General features: G+C 36.9%; 1 protein-coding gene across 3 annotated transcripts in view; it reads left to right on the plus strand.

Annotated features, from left to right (window-relative positions):
- Positions 1 to 17,093, plus strand: part of Rock1 (Rho associated coiled-coil containing protein kinase 1) — a 102,221-nt gene extending 85,128 nt beyond the window's left edge. For 2 of the 3 annotated variants that reach the window (XM_021661565.2, XM_060377682.1), the window contains exons 25-33: positions 705 to 793; positions 2,153 to 2,341; positions 3,398 to 3,557; positions 9,869 to 9,939; positions 10,139 to 10,227; positions 12,874 to 12,952; positions 13,100 to 13,361; positions 13,956 to 14,163; positions 15,575 to 17,093. In XM_021661565.2, coding sequence (XP_021517240.2) covers positions 705 to 793; positions 2,153 to 2,341; positions 3,398 to 3,557; positions 9,869 to 9,939; positions 10,139 to 10,227; positions 12,874 to 12,952; positions 13,100 to 13,361; positions 13,956 to 14,163; positions 15,575 to 15,578 — 1,151 coding nt within the window. In that variant the 3' untranslated portion in view covers positions 15,579 to 17,093. Of the gene's footprint in view, positions 1 to 704; positions 794 to 2,152; positions 2,342 to 3,397; positions 3,558 to 9,353; positions 9,403 to 9,868; positions 9,940 to 10,138; positions 10,228 to 12,873; positions 12,953 to 13,099; positions 13,362 to 13,955; positions 14,164 to 15,574 lie in introns of those variants that run through there. The other variant, XR_009589896.1, reaches the window with a different exon arrangement.
- Positions 17,094 to 17,560: the final 467 nt, after the last annotated feature.

A 17,560-nucleotide genomic window follows, 5' to 3' on the forward strand; every position in this document is an offset into this window, starting at 1 on the left:
ATTTTAAACAAGTTTGTGATAATTAGCTTTAGTATTTTTTTAATTGATAATATGAGGGCTAGAGAGATGGCTCATCCATTAAGAGAGCTTCCTTCTCTTCCCTAAGGCCCAAGTTTGGTTCCCAGCACCCACACTGAACAACTTAAAACTCCCTGAAACTCCAACTCCAGAGAATCTGATGCCCTCTTCTGGCTTCTCTGTTTGTGTCCAAGTACTCCATACTAGAGTGTGGCAGTGCAACAATGTAGCCATTCATGATGGTGCACACCTTTAATTCCTACACTCAGAAGGCAGAAGCAGACTCTGAGTTCCAGGTTAGCCAGGTTCATAACCTGTCAAAAAGAAAGAAAATGCAAAGCTAATTCTGAAATCAATCTTTAGTTATATTTAACATTGGATTTTTAAATGCTTGTTTTCATATATTGACTAACTTATATAGCCTTAAAAATTATATTAATGATCTGGATAAATTCATGCAATCCCATGGGAGGTGGAGGCAAGAGAATTGGGAGCTCAAAGGCAACCTGGGCTTACATGTATTTAAAAAAAATTAGTAAAGTCAACTAGTTACTTTAATAAACTTACTGAAAGATACTATGTATTACTGTGTATAGTAATTTCAATAATTGAAGACATTGTTAGTTTGGAATGCAGATAAAATTATGTAATACTGTATAATAATGGTTTACACGATTTATTGGCAGAATATAAATTGAAGAAGGAGGAAGAAATAAATAATCTTAAGGCTGCCTTTGAAAAGAACATCAGTACTGAAAGGACCCTAAAAACACAGGTACATGTGCCTTCAGCCCTTCCCGTTGGTTTGCATTTGAGTATCGTGTAATCGAAAACTGATGATTGTTCTTGATGATTTTACTAAACAAAGCTCATAGGGTTTAGCTTTTCATTAGAACAGAGTGAAGACTTACATGAGATGTAGAAATGCAGTTAAGAAAATTCAACTTGCATAGTAATTTCACTAGTGTGATCATAATGTAGATCACACCTTAATCACTACTGTCTCACAAGTGTGTAAGGATACTGCTCTGTGGTAGGGCAGTTGATTCGTGTACATTTCCAGCACTCCAAGAAAGAGTGATGTGGATTGTATTGAAAGCCTATTTTGACAGAAAACATGAAGATAATAGCTCAAAAGCCAGAGTGATAGTTTGAAAATAAGTAAGAAACTGTAGGGTGGTGGCTCACCATTTTGTTTTGCATTTGATTCTGCCTCTAGGTCAGTTTTTGTTCGTTTGTATGATTTTGTCATTAAAAATAAAACTTGATGTCTTGACATGAAACCCTATCTCAGAAGGTTGGGAGAAGGGGAGGCAAAAAACTTGCATGTTTTTTCATTTACTAAGTTAACCAGTAGTTCAGAAACTTAAATGCTTCAGTTATATTTTTACAGTAATGGTTTTTCTCATTTTAATATAGTTTAATTAAATAATGAGGACAGACAGTAATTTTATCTTTAAGTTCGTGTTAGGTTTATTACTTAATAATCTAAATATATATTAAAATTACTCAGGGGTGGGTGCCTCGATCTTAAGGGGATCTTTACTGTTAAACTCATTTCTTTCTCATCTGTGTGACCTAATCAGATACTTGGTCCTTGCTTTCCTACTTGTCCAAAGGAAAGAGATTTCTTCGGCCTTTTTACCTGTGCTTAAAATACTATCGCTACTTTCCCTCCTTCATATGTTTTACTTGCTTCTCCATCTCCTAATTACCTTAAGAAACATGTGGCAGTGGTACCCACCTTTAAGCTAGCATTCATGAGGTAGAGGCAAGTGGTGCTCTGCCTTTGAGGAAGTATGGTCTTTGCAATTTCAGGCCAGCTAGCTACATAATGAGACAAAAGGAAGAGGGGAAAGGGGGAGAGAGGAAAGAAAAGAAGAAAGGAAAGGAAGAGAAGAAAGGAAAGAATGGAAGGAAACATGGTACCTATACAGGCATTCCAGCAAGCTTTTTCTAACTTCTCTAGGGGTCTTCATAGGATACTGTCTCCCTAGCATCTTTGCATGTATATCTATACCAAGAAAAAAAATATCCTGCATAACTTTGAAAACCAATACATTTTAATAGACATTAAAGTTGAATGGCTACAGTGTATAGAACCTTACAAATACTATTTTAATTATTTGAACAGGCTGTTAACAAGTTGGCAGAAATAATGAATCGCAAAGATTTTAAAATTGATAGGAAGAAAGCTAATACTCAAGATTTGAGAAAAAAAGAAAAGGAAAATCGAAAGCTGCAACTGGAACTTAACCAAGAAAGAGAGAAATTTAACCAAATGGTGGTGAAACACCAGAAGGAGCTCAACGACATGCAAGCGGTAAGGTCTGTGTGCGGGAGCACGTAGAGGTGGCCTCCTCCACTGCCAGTCTGCTTGTCAGCTGTGCTGCTTAACATGGACTTACTTCTGAAAAAGTTTGTATTGTCATTTATAGTGTTTACATTTGATCACATATGCTCTAATACAAGCATTTCTCTCCAAACATTTCAAAGATGCTCTCTTACCTCTTGTCATGGCTTAAATTATTTTTACTAATTAGTGGCTGCTGACTAGAGGTCCTGGTTTGTGAGAGACATTTAAGGGTTTTTATTTTTAGATTGATTGCAGCTGATTTTGAAATATGGCTATTATATTAATTATACTTGGGTTACAGGGTTTTTAAATATAAGTAGCTTATTTTTCTATTCGGTATTTACTTTTCTAAAATAAAAATACCAATAATATTTTATACTTTTTCACATGTCAGTAACGGATGGAATTGTGAACATAAAGTAGTCTCGAGACTTCTTTATTACATCCAGCCTTTGATTCTGTCATTTATGATTTTATCCTCAGTTTTCTGTGCTTTTAAAGTTAATTTGTGCAGAGCCAGGAAATAGTTTACTAACATTTGAAAAATTTCTTAACAAAGTTAAGGTTAGGGTCTGAAGAGATGTCTCTGTGGTTAAGAATACTTGTTGCTCTGCAGAAGACTTGAGTTTGATTCCCAGCATCCATATGGTGGTTCAGTCATTTGTAACACCAGTTCCCAGGATCCAGCAGGCATACACACATGGTAACATACATATACATAAAGTAAAACATTCATATACATAAAGTAAAAATATGTCTTACACAAAAGTAAGGGGGAAAGGAGTTTACCTTTAGCGTTGACCTGAGAAGGAGCCTACGTTCTATAGAACATCATCATCTGTGGTAGTTGCCAGGTGGAGTAGTTCTGGGCCGCTCTGGCCAAACATGTTTCCAAAAGAAAACCAACCATGGTGCTAAGCACCCGCAGTGTGCAGCATGTTTCACGCTCAACGGACTTACTCGTTACATTTCAATGCATGTTGAAATTATTTGAGTCTGATTATTTTTTTTTCTCAAAAATAGCAATTAGTAGAAGAATGTACACATCGAAATGAACTTCAAATGCAATTGGCTAGCAAAGAGAGTGATATCGAGCAGTTGCGTGCAAAACTTTTGGACCTTTCGGATTCAACTAGTGTCACTAGTTTTCCTAGTGCTGATGAGACTGATGGAAACCTTCCAGGTAAGAATAATTCTGTTCTGTCATCCAGGTTTGCGCAAATGTTGTGGAAATGTTTTTCATTTTCCATTTCGTCATTTTGTCCATGACTATTTAAGAAGAATTGTTTTTAATAGCCAAGACATGTGATTGTTGTTTACTTGAGTGCAGTTTGTAAAATAAAAGCAATCATAAGCAGGTTATTCAGATGTGCCTGAGAAAAACCCTGAAGATGTTTTACATATTTTTGTTTAAAGTGTTTGTTTTCTTTTAGAGGATCAGAGCATACACATGATGGCTCAAAGGCATTTGTAACTCCAGTCCCAAGGGAGCCAAAACTCTTTTTCTTATGTGGTGCACAGATAACATGCAGGCAAAACACTCATAGATATTACATAAATAAAAAAATTTTGAACAGCAATTTGGAGTTCTCAGGTCACACTCTATCTCTGAGGGAAGTCAGAGAAGGACCTCAAGCAGGAACCTGGAGGCAGGAACAGTTTATTGGTTTGCTTTCTCTTTTTTTTGTGTATGTGTTTTATTTTTTGTTTTTCAAAACAGGGTTTCTTTGTGTAACCTTGGCTATCCTGGACTTGCTTTGTGGACCAGGCTGGCCTTTAACTCACAGAGATCTGTCTGCCTGAGTGCTGGGATTACAGGCGTATGCCACTGCACCAGCCTTCAGCCTGCTTTCTTACCAATCTAGGACTGCTTGCCTACAGGTGGTACATACAGTGAACTTGGCTGTCTTACATCAGTTATTAAGAAAAGTTCGCTACAGACTTAGCTGTAGACAATCTGATAAAAGCATTTTCTCATCTGGGGTTCCTCTTCCCAGATGACTTGAGTTTATAGTAAGTTAAGGGGTGGGGGACAGCCAGTACAGTGATTTAGTTGTTGAACTGAAATTGAAAACTTATTTTTTGTTAACCGCAGGATACTTCTGGAGTAAATGTATCTATTTAATGTCAATCAAAAATCTTGACCATGTTTATCCCATCATTTCTGTTAGCTTTATCTTACTGGTTTTGTCTGTTCTTGGTTCTGCCAGGTAAGCACCTGGCACACTGTGAATAAGGAGATTATTTTAGGGTTACAGTTTTTCTTATGCCCAAATAACAAAATAACTTCAGTGTAATAGTGGCCCTTTTCAGGCTAGAGAGATGGCTTAGTGCTCAAGAGCACTGTCTGCTCTTTCAAAGGACCTGGGTTCAACTCCCAGCACCCACATGGCAGTTTACAGGAGGATCCAACACCCTCACACAAACATACATGCAGGCAAAACACCAATGCACGTACAATAAAAATAAATGATTTTTTAAAAATGTCTTATTTTTCTTTTTTTTTTCCCCTGTGGAAAGGTGGGCTAAATATTTATTTTGAAAATTTAAAACATGCTAACAAGCATTAGAAAAGGTATTACTATAATTAATTACATGAAGTTTTGAAAGAATTAATTTTCAATTTTTATTTAAGCACTTTTAAATTTTTTTATTTTTATTAATTACAGTTTATTCACTTTGTAATTCTCTCTGTAGCTCCCTCCCTCCACCCCTCCCAATCCCACTCTCTTTCCCTCTTCTCCACCCATGCCCCTCCCCCAGTCCAACCATGTTTGTAGCAGCTTTATTTGTAATAGCCAGAAGCTGGAAACAGCCCAGATGCCCCTCAGTTAATTTTCTTTCTATTACCTTCTCTTGGAATTATTGACTTAGTTATCTGAAGAGAATATAGGGGATAAAGCATTGGGAACGCACTTGGTGTCACCCTCATTATCCCTTATCTATATCATTTCCTTTTTCATTCACTTGGATCTCACACTCTGTAACTTAAGCCTGAGAGGAGTGAATTACTGTTGAGTTTCCAAGTATGTGAATATGTGAGGTTTTCTGACCTTCCCCAGTCAATGAGATGGAGGCCATGCTTCTCTGTATTAGAATTAATTGATTAGTATTAATTGATTGCATTTGCTTTGTGTGTCACTTTTAAATATAGCTAAAATATTGCACAGTGGTTCTCTACCTCTATTAAATTGTATGTAATATGTTAAAATAAACTTATGGCTTTGAAGGATGAGGGGCCCTAGGAGTCAGTGCCACCACAAGAAGATTTATATAGTAAACTAACCTGGGCCTATGGGGCTCACAGAGACTGGACCATCAACCAAGAAGCATGCATGGGCTGGACCCAGGCCCTCTACACATATGTAGCAGATGTGTAGCTTGAGCTTGTTATTCATGTGGGTTCCCTAACAATTAGAGCAGGGCAGCTGGACAGAGTCACACACACCATTAATCCCAGCACTTGGGAGGCAGAGGTAGGTGGATCTCTGTGAGTTCGAGGCCAACTTAGACTACAAAGTCTAGGATAGACAGGGCTATTATTCAGAAAAACCTTGCCTGCCTGCCCTCCCCCCAAAAAAAAAAAAAAAATTAGAGCAGGAGTTGTCTCTGACTCTGCTGCCTGCCTGCCTTTGGACCCCTTTCATATAGCTGGGCTACCTTGTCTGGCCTCAGTGGGAGAGGATGCACCTAGTCCTATTGCGACCTGATGTGCCAGGGTAGGTTGTTTGCCCGTGGGGCCTCCCTTTTTTGAGGATAAAGGGAGGGAAAATGGGGGAGGAGGTGTGAGTGTAGGACTGTAGTCAGGCTGTAAAGTGGATAAGAAAAAGATAACTTTAAAAAATGTCTTTGAGGGCTGGAGAGATGGCTCAGAGGTTAAGAGCACTGGCTGTTCTTCCAAAGGTCCTGAGTTCAATTCCCAGCAACCACATGGTGGCTCACAACCACCTATAGTGAGATCTGGTGCCCTCTTCTGTCATGCAGGTGTACATACAGGCAGAACATTGTATACATAATAAATTAATCTTTTTCAAAAAATGGGTTTAATCTGTTACTTGCATGAAAGAGTCATTTGTTGCTGTTACAATACTGCAGACTTGTTTTTTCCAAGTTAAAGTTACTTTATTATTTTATTATTTTTACTTTATTTATTTTATTATTATTACTTTATTTTATACTTTATATTGTATAAAATCCATGTTGTTTTACCTGCCTGTGGCAGTGTCAATGAGAATCTGCTTACAAGTTCTGAGTGTCTTCCCTTTCTGAAAGACCTAACTTGTGTGTGGTGTGAAAGATGGGTTTCCAGCACTGCACTTGGGCATTTAGTCTTGGCTTTCGGAGACCCTGCATTTAGAGCTAGTAGGTACACTAACTAGGAGAGGCAGGGGGCCAGTGTCGGCGCTGTGCTGTGAGCCTCCAGGCTGAGCCGCCTCTTCAGTGTGGGGGTGGGGGTGTGTGTTAAAATCTGTAATCACTAGGCCCAATTCGGTTCTCAACTCAAATACAGAATTAGATAGCAGGAGTTTTTGTTTTGTCAGGGAGGGCGTCGGTTTTCGTTGGTTGGTTGGTTGGTTGGTTGGTTGGTTGGTTGGTTTTGGATTGATTTTTTATTTTTATTCTATTTGATATATTTGTTTGTTCGTTGTTATTTTTTTTTTTTTTTTTTTTTGCTTTTCTGAGACAGGCTTCTCTAAGTAGCCCTGGCTGTCCTGGAACTTGCTCTGTAAACCAGGCTGGCCTTGAACTCAGATTTGCCTGCCTCCACCTCCCCCCTAATGCTGGATTTAAAGGTGTGTACCATCACACCTGGCTTTGTTTTTTGTTTTTCACTTAGAGAAATTACTGAAGTGGGTAGGATTGGATGTTTTAGAGTACACTGTTTTGTGTAAGTGTAGGTTCAAGGGCTTTTATTTTAGTGAGGAATTACTAGTATTAGACACCCTAAACCATGCTTTCAAATAAGAGTTTCCATTTTTGCCATATTAGTAGGAAAAATAATGTGTGCTTCCACACATTATTTAATACGAAACTGCTGATTTGGTTGTTAAGAGTTACTTGGCTAATTTAGAAAAAAAGGCAGAATAGCAAAGTAGTAAAAAAATACATTATCAATTATACATTTTCTGTGTATCAGATGCCAAGTTCTTAGTTGTCCCTGCTCTCTCAAAACTTACAAGGAGAACTATTTTTAATTAATTAATTTATTATATATAGTGTTCTGCATGCATGTATGCCTGCATGCCAAAAGAGGGCATCAGATCTCATTATGATGGTTATGAGCCACCATGTGGTTGCTGGGAATTGCTGGAAATTGAACTCAGGACCTCTTGAAGTGCCCTTAACCTCTGAGCTGTCTCTCCAGATCCCACAAGGAGAACTATTTAAGAGAAAGGTAATTATTGAAAGGTAAATAGTAGCAGTTAAGAAAAGGCTAGGTGAAATAGAGGAAACTTGAATTTAACTTATCACAGTTTCATTTAGTAAACTATATATATATTTAGTTTTTGTTGACTAAAGCAACAAAAACTTGGAGACTTTTAAGCAGTTGGTGGAAGTAGCAACCAGAATAATATTAAAGCCAGTAACTTAGTACTGTAAGACTTGTTTGAGAATAGACCACTATTGTATTTTAGAAACATAAGCTCAGAACTTAAGACATACAGGCTTTGAGTCCTGGGGCTTTTAGTATTATTTCTCATTTTCTAAGAAAAAATGTGTATCAATAGTCAATATAATGATAATAAACAATGCGTGGAAGGCCTTGGTATCATATTTTTTTACGTAGAAGGTGACAATAGAATGACATGTAAGAATATATCATGGGCTAGAGAGATAGTGTTTAAGAGCCCTGTCTGTTCTTCCTGAGGCCTGAGTTCAATTCCCAGCAACCACATTGTGGCTCACAACCTTCTGTAATGGGATCTGATTTTCTCTTCTGGTTTCTATGAAGACAGAGCATTCATATGTATAGAATAAATAAAATTTTTTTAAGAATGTGATATTCTATAATTTATACAAACCTTAAATACAAGGTATTACTTACAAAGCATTTTGTCAATCAGATGCTCAGTAATAATACCTGTTATTATTATTGTAAGATTGAGCTTTCAGGGGGCTAGAGAGAGAACTCAAGAAGTTAAGAGCTCCCCTTCCAGAGGTCCAGAGTTCAATTCCCAGCAACCACATGGTGGCTCACAATCACTGTAATGGAATCTTTCTGGTGTGCATGAAAACAGAGCACTCATATACATAATAAAATAAATAAATCTATACAAAAAAAGACAGCTTTCAGCCATAATAATCACACTATAGTAGTAGCAGTGTGCTTTAAATTTGTTACCTTTCCATTCTTTTATGTCTTAAATATAAGATTAATATGAGAAGAACTTGAATTTTCTTATCTTTAACCTAACATAACCATCTCGAAAGGAATCATTATTCCTCAGACACTTCTAATAAACTTTAGATCTATTTAACCAACAATACCTCAACACTCAGGAGCCTAAACAAGGCTAGCCTGGGCTACATAATAAGTTCAAGTAAGCTACATAGTGAGGCTGTTGCAAAAAGTTAGAAGCTGGTGATGTGACTCTGGTAGAACACTGACCTAGCGTGCCCAGTGCCCCGAGTTTGATACATGGCACACAGAAAGAATAAACTTTATGTAATATTAGCAACAATTGCCAATAAAAGGCTTTGGTTATAAATAGCAGTTTATGGTATAAGTACTAGCAGTTAACCTACTTATTTTTGTGGGGTTTTTTTCTTTGTTTATTGAGTTAAATAAGCATAAAAGACTTCATACTTAGTTAGTTTGAGAAGGTTTAGAATTAGACTCTCCTTATAGAATTAAGTTGTTTCCTAACCAAATTTGAACAATTTTAATGAAACTGTTGAGTGTGTTACTCAAATACTTATTAGGATATATTACTGAGAAAACAAATAAAATGCTTGTTTTTTTATTCTTTGTATCTAGTTGGTTCTGCCTGCATTCCTTATTTATTTATCTTCTACTCTTGTCTTCTGTGAGTAATAGGACACCTCAGTAATTTTGCCTGCTCTTGTGTAAATCATGGCTCTGAATTGTTCAACTTGCTGCATTTTTTTTCTTTTCTTTGCTGCATATTTTTATATGAATGTTATGTAATATTGAAAATAATTGTATATCATATCCCATTTAAGCTATCATCCACTCCAGTCTTGCCTGGCTCTTAAAGACATTGTTATTCCATACCTTTTCAGTGGAGTACTAAATGTTAATTTTATGAAGAAAGTGGCTTTGGATTTTTTTTTTTTTTTTCTGCAGCCTTTGTTTGGCCATTGAAAGTTAATTTGTGTGATTGAAGCATGAAAGAGCAAATTACAGCATTTATCCATTTCACTGTTTTCTGTTGCCTGTTGCTGCATGCTGCCAGACAACTTGTAGTTTTTTTCTTTGGTTTTAAAATTTAAGATTGACTACTAATACCTATTTTTTTTTTTTTCTCCTAGAGTCAAGAATTGAAGGTTGGCTTTCTGTACCAAATAGAGGAAATATCAAAAGATATGGCTGGAAGAAACAGGTACCATATACCTGTTCTTCTCCTTGATAATTTTGTTACATGTTTAACTATAAAGCATAGAACTTGTATTAATTGCTCTCTTACTAAGATTGAATTTAAAGTATACAGTATAATGTAAACACAAATGGAAAATATTATGCTCATCAATTTAAATCAAGTTAATGTTGCTCTTTTAATTCTTCACTTTTTGTCGTTTCAGTATGTTGTGGTAAGCAGTAAAAAAATCTTGTTCTATAATGATGAACAAGATAAAGAGCAATCCAGTCCATCTATGGTGTTGGACATAGAGTAAGTTGCCTTTGATTGAATTTTTTTTTTCATCATTTGACTGTTTACTTATGAGTTATTTTTAGAACTGCTTCACATTTTTTGTTATTTAAACAGTGTTTCCAGTTCTAAATAAGATGGCCCACTGGGTAAAAATTCATTTGCTATACAAGCCTAAGTAACTGCCCGAGTTCCGGTCCCCAGAACTCATGTAAAAGGTGGCTGTAGGAGGGCAAACATAATCCCAGCATGCCACTATAGAGTTGGGAGGTGGGGCTGGAGAGATGACTCAGTGGTTAAGAGCACCGTGTGCTCTTCCAAAGGACCCGGGTTCAATTCCCAGCACCCACATGGCAGCTCACAGCTGTTTGTAACTCCAATTCTAAGGGATTTGAAATCCTCCCAATGCACATAAAACAAAAATTAAATTAAAAAAAAAGAGAGAGAGAGAGTTTGAAGGCAAATTGGAGAGTCTCCAGAAGCTTGAAGCCAGCTCGCTTGGCTTACACCATGACAAAGCCACCCTGTCTCAAAGAAGTTGGAAAAATGAGGACCAGCACTCAAAAGTGGTCCTCTGACTTCCATATATGCACCATGGCATGTTTGCACACACATTTACACAAACAAGTACACATTTACAAAGTAAAATAATCTAACCTAAGCAAAAAAGAAAAAAAAAAAAATTTGTATGCAAGATTTATATACTTTGAAAAGGAAAGTTTTATTAGTGATTTTGAGTTCCCTGAGCATCTCCTAGGGTAATATAGGAGAGTTGTACAGCTCAAAGGTTGAGTACCTGATGCTCTTGCAGAAGGCCCAGGCTTGTTTCTCAGCACCCACAACTATAGCTGCAGTTCCAGGGGCTCGAACAGCCTCTTCTGGCCTCCACACTTAACAGACACACATGATGCACACTTACACATGCAGACAAAACACTTATGCACAGGAAAAGAAATCCTTTTTTAGAGTTTAAAATTTTATATGCATTGGCACTTTGCCCACATATGTGTCTGTGTGAAGGTGTCGGATCCACTGGAACTGGAGTTAAGGCAGGTGTAGGCTGCCGCATGGTTGCTGGGAATTGCACCCAGGTCCTCTGGAAGAGCAGCCAGACCTCTTAATCTCTGAGCCATCTCTCCAGCCCCAAATCTTTAGTATAGCATTATTTGATCATCATACTGATAACGTTAGTGGTTTATGTTAAGTACTATAAGCAAACAGCTGTTCTTTTTTAATAATATATTAAAAACTTAATAAGCATGGGCTTTTTTCTTTGTGTTCATTCACATACATTGTCTATATTATAGAGGTGTATATGTGATATATGTAAAGATAACTAGGTTCTATATTTAAGAAGCTTAGAGACAACTAGTTGAAAATTTTTAAGTGTGTAACAAATTCAAAATGAGGTTTGGTGAGTGCTGGAAAGAAGGGCCTTCAATGTTGGTCAGTGAGTAAAGGTCCTTGCTGCTGAGCCGGGTGACCGAAGTTTGATCTCTGGAATGCACAAGGTGGAAGACAAGGATGAACTTGAGAAAGTTGTTCCCTGGCTTCCACACACACTCTGTGGCACATGCACCTACACACAAATGTAAGGGGCTTTATGTTAGATATTGCGGGAACTGGGACTAGTTAGAATACAAAGAAAACTGAGCAAGCTCTGATGATATTTCATACTGTTTAAAGCATTAGTTATGAATGATGAGCTTGAGTAGAATAATAAAAATAAGAGTGAGTCTAGTTTTATAAAACAAATGGCCATGAATATACAATTTTGCATTTCTGCGAGCAATATATGAGTGATTGTGGGGATCAGGAACTGGGGAAGAGGGTGGTGAGTGGTGATGGAGCCCACACAGAATTCCAGGAATCGGGCTCCAGAGACCAGACTCAAGGTACAGATCTAACTTTATTGTCCAGTGTAAAGGCCTTTAAACTATGGAAAGGCCAATCAGATCATCCCATGCTAACTTCAAGCACCTAACAATCAGTCAGGTTGGTGTGACTATAAGGAAATGTGGGAAATGTGGGGAGGCAAGGTCACCTTAGAAGACTTCCTTCCATAAAGAAAGGGAAGCAGTCACCATTGAGATCCATTTTGAGACTTCACTAGTGTGCTAGGAGTCACTAGTGGAGCAACACTGTGTGCGTGTTTCGGGCTTTCGGGGAGCCGTGGGAGTCGCTGACACTTCACTCACCATCCCTGTGGGCCTCCAAAAGGCTCACCTTAACATTCCCCACAGCTTCTCTACATTTCTTCAGCATTTGCTGTTGTTAGTTTTACTTTTAAAGTTTTATTTTTTTAATTATGTATATATGAGGGTGTGTGCACATGAGTGTAGGTGTCTTTGAAGCCTCTTGATTTGAAGTTAGTGGCTCCCACATGGATGCTGGGAGCCAAACTCTGGTCCTCTAGAAGAGCAGAATACACTCTTAACCACTGAGCCATCTCTCCAGCTCCTGTTGTTTCTTTTAGAGTTCTGAAAAGTATACTGTGACATCATGTTTTACAAACACACACGCATGCAGGTATTCCAAATGATTATTGATGCTGAGCATCTTCTTATTTGCTTCTTTGCCACTTATATATTCTCTACGGTGAAATGTGTGCCTTTTGTTACCAATGACATTTTTATAATGGGTTTATATTATTTATTTCTCTCTTAGTAAATTGTTTCATGTTCGACCCGTAACCCAGGGAGATGTATACAGAGCTGAAACTGAAGAAATTCCTAAAATATTTCAGGTACAAATTTACATTATGATTCTAAAGGCTCTTTTACCTAAGCAGTAAGTGTTTTGTGAAGCAAATACCAGTGTTTGTATGCATTTAGAACTTGTATTTACAGATTAAGATTTTTTTCCAATCTTTTTCTACCACTCCTGAATTTAGATACTGTATGCAAATGAAGGTGAATGTAGAAAAGATATAGAAATGGAACCGGTTCAACAAGGTGAAAAAACTAACTTCCAGAATCACAAAGGCCATGAATTCATTCCTACACTCTATCACTTCCCTGCCAACTGTGAGGCGTGTGCCAAACCCCTGTGGCATGTCTTTAAGCCACCCCCTGCCCTAGAGTGTCGAAGATGCCATGTTAAGTGCCACAGGGATCACCTAGACAAGAAAGAGGACTTGATTTCCCCATGCAAAGGTAAGTGTGAGGTGACTCTGTGCTGTGGTTTCTGCAGGTGGGTTCCAGGGCGTAGTGTGTTGGCACCTGCGGGACTATGCCACAGTCTTTTCACAGAGCTAGTGATTCAGCCTTTAGCAGGTTTTGAAAGCAGATGTCCCCTTTCAAAAGGTATGCCACTGAAAAACTTGTAAGTTGGGAGAAGAGCTTTGGGTGAGTCCTACTGCTCCCCTTTGAGTTTTCACCTTTCTTTATTTTCCCATGTACCTCATTAGTGTGCTTGTCATAGCCAGCACTTCACAGTGAGACAGAGGAAATGTGCATAGACGGTCTGTTTTAAGTAGGGGGTGTAGTTCCTATGGATGCATTTGTTTGTTTCATTTTTCATATTTCGAATTTTACTTTTTTTCTTTGTTTATGACTATTGGTTTTGATCGTTTTGGTTTTTAGAAAAAAAATTTAGTCTTAGTCAAATTAAGACAAAGATGTTGTCCAAGTATAACAAACTATAGTATCTTAGGAATTAAGAACTTGAAAATATATGAATTTAATATTGTATTATGATTTCAATTGTTAAAGTTTTATGCGTTTCTCTTCTTGACCTTTTTAATGCAGTAAGTTATGATGTAACATCAGCAAGAGATATGCTGCTGTTAGCGTGTTCTCAAGATGAACAAAAAAAATGGGTAACTCATCTAGTAAAGAAGATTCCTAAGAACCCACCATCTGGCTTTGTCCGTGCCTCTCCTCGAACACTGTCAACAAGATCCACTGCAAATCAGTCTTTCCGGAAGGTAGTCAAAAATACATCTGGAAAAACTAGGTAAAGACTAAATAAAATATTAATCTGTTTAGTAATATAAGAATTATTGGAAACTGTCTATGAAAATTAGAAACCTAGTCAGACATGATGGGCATACTTTTAGGCCAGCACTCAGAAACAGGTGCAGGTATGTCTATGTGACCTTGCTGACAGCCTGGTCTATAGAGCAAGTTCCAGAACAACCAAAGCTAAATACAGAGACTCTGTGTCAACAAAACCATTCTACCAATGATAATAATTAAAAGCCTTGTGGTAGCTTTGGCAGCATACATTCTAAAATCAGAAACTGAAATGTTTTTACTACAGAGAACATCACTTATAGGTAGGTCTTAATATATGACTTTCAGGATTTTATAAATTAGCTTAATTGATTGCTCTTAGGAATTAGTACATAAAACACTTTCATACCCAGTTTCTGTCATAAGTCAGGATATATGTGACATAGTTTAGCCCTTGTTATTTTAACCCACTAGACTTATATTTTTAAATGCAAATGAGTCATTGAAAAATGCTTCTCACCTTTTACACTGTGTTGGAATTGGGTTCTTTTGAAAAATCAACATTATTTGTTAGTTTTGATGAATATTGTGTTACAGATAAACTCAGTTAAATCCCTCTTTTTTTAAGTCTTTGATGGGATGTGTTTTTTTTGTTTTTTTTTTTTTCAAAATTTTTTGAATCCTATGACAGTTACAGGACCTGATTAAACCCAATCCCTACCCCATTTGGTTTTTTGAGACAGGGTTTCTCTTTGTAGCCCTGATTGTCCTGCAGCTCACTCTGTAGACCAGGCTGTCCTCATATTCACAGAGAACCCCTTCCTTGCCTCTGCCTCAGAGTGCTGGTGTTAAAGGCTGGACCACCATGCTCTGCTTGAAGCTATCTTTAATTCACTTATTTTCTTCACTCTCTTCTCTCTGTAACCAAATCTTATTTTTTGAAATGATACATACCCTTTTCTTCTGTATTCTCAAGCCTCCATACTATTCAAATATATCATAGCATTCAACTGAACCCTGTAGAATACTATTTCACCCGACTAGGTATAGAGTATAAACTAGGACTAAAACAATTTAAAGTAAGTGTTTGAGTAAGACAGTGTTTTAGAAATACAAAAGGAAATCATATTATAGTATTTTTTCCTCTTCTGTTTTCTCTGAACTTCATGTTATTTCTTATTCTTTGTGTTAGTGTGTGTGTGTGTGTGTGTGTGTGTGTGTGTGTATAGCCTTTCCCTAATTTTTTAGGAGTCAGGGTGGTACTGGTGGAGTTTGAACTCAGGGCTTCATACATGCTAGCCAAATAGTTTTACCACTGAGTCACACTCTTAGCCTTTCTTCCAGTTGTTGTTCTTGAATTGTTTGAATCAAGCATCTTTCTTAAATTACAGGATTTTTTTTTCCTTCAACAGTTAACCATGTGGACCTACTGCTGTGTTGGAATCATGTGGGATGCTACCTGATAAACCAGGCTGTTAAACCATGCTAAGCAGACAGGCTGTTTCTTTGACACAAATACCACAGGCTTTTCAGGGTTAAGATTGCTGTTATCTGTCCTTGCTTTGGCACAAAAAGCACACTGAGGATTGTTTTGTTTTTGTTTCTTGCGGGTTTGCCTCCAGGTAGATTAGATTAATTATTACTGTGTAATGCAAGTACAATTGGGGAAAGCTTAGCTAGATATATTTTTTAAGGTGCTGCCTTTTTGAATTTATATGAAAATGCCTGTCAGTCATGATAGAACAGTTTTCCTCCTGTGAACAAGAGGAAGGAACTTTCACTTTCAGTGGAATGGCCATCACTATCAAGATCAGCTTGTGGAAGGAGTAAAGAAAATATCTCAAAATGAGACAAGTTTTTTTTTTTAAATAACTAAGTTTTTGTGCTCTTGCAAGACTATACAGAACTATTTTAAGAACACAGTGGTGTCACTTGAAGTTCAGTGCCCTCACTGTAGAATTAAAAGCCTTACTGTTGATTGCCCACAGTGGGTTTTATGGAGAAATTAACTATCGTACATTATGCTTTACAAAATACTGTATGTGTTTCAGCAAGTTTGTAGATTGGGGACTGAGAGAAGACAGAAGAATTACATTTAATCTATGCATTTTTGCCAAGCCATATTGAGTTATTTTACTACTAGAGACATTAAGAACTAACTGTACAAGAGAAGCAAGGTTAAAAGCATTTTGTGGGGTACATCATTTCTGTAATTATATAATGTATTTCTTTGTGGTTTTAAGTGAAAAGACGTTAAGTTAACAAACATATAAAAATGTATGCACTGTTTGAAATGTAAATTATTCATAGAACACTTTCAGTGGGAGTTTTGCATTGCCCTATTAGTGCCTTAATTTGAGAGAATTTTTTACTGCCATAAGTACAGACTTTTCAGAAAACAGATTTTACAAAAAATTATGTGTGTCAGTGGGTTTTTTTCATTGGTAATTGGTTTAATTTAAAATATATAAAGGTTTGTTGAACTTTTGTAAATTGAGTACAATCTTTGCACCAAACTACCTGCTACAATAATGAAAGACTATAAAACTATCTGCAAAAAACTATACAAAGTTGCACCAATAGTAAAGAATTATGAAATATATCTGTGATGTTTTCCAGTTAACATAGGAATTACCATATAAATACTGTTCAACTCTCCTCTGGAAACAAGAGTTGATTTGTATGGACAGTGTGATTTATTGTTTATTTTTTTAACCAAATACCTCCTCAGTAATTTATAATGGCTTTGCAGTAATGTGTATCAAATAAGCACTGGAAAAGCGATCTTCTCTAGGGTGATATGCATGTTTCAAGTGGTATTGAAAGCCGCACTGATGGATATGTAATAATAAACATATCTGTTATTAATATGCTAATGACTCTGTGCTCATTTAATGAGAAATAAAATAATTTATGGATGGATGCTTTTAATATTGACTACTATGGTATTTTCTCATGGTTGGAATGAATAGATGGCATACTAAAAATGATTCCATGATTGTATACAAATGTTTGCTAAATTTTGTGAATAGATTAAAATTATTTTTTAAAAGATAAAACTTGGCTTGGGCTCTAAAACAAGAAGTGCTGTTGTTCAAGTGAAAAGATGGCCATGTTTGTTGGAAAACAGTTCCCCAGGGATCTTTTGCAGTTCTGCTTATCTTGTGATAACTTATGTTTCGACCGTCACAAATACCATACAAATAACCAGAAACGGTTATTTGTAACGGCCTTAGAAGATAGAATGCTTTCTTTCAGAGGTCCTGTCAGAGGTCTCTCTGCATGGTTATAGTCAGGCAGCTTTGCTTAAGCTTATTATAAAAAAATTCATATTTCAGGACTGAAGAGATGGGTCAGTAGTTAAGACCACATTTGCCTTTCCTACAGGACACAGTTCA

The sequence above is a fragment of the Meriones unguiculatus genome, chromosome 2, assembly GCF_030254825.1.
Source record: "Meriones unguiculatus strain TT.TT164.6M chromosome 2, Bangor_MerUng_6.1, whole genome shotgun sequence".
NCBI classification, from domain to species: Eukaryota; Metazoa; Chordata; class Mammalia; order Rodentia; family Muridae; genus Meriones; species Meriones unguiculatus.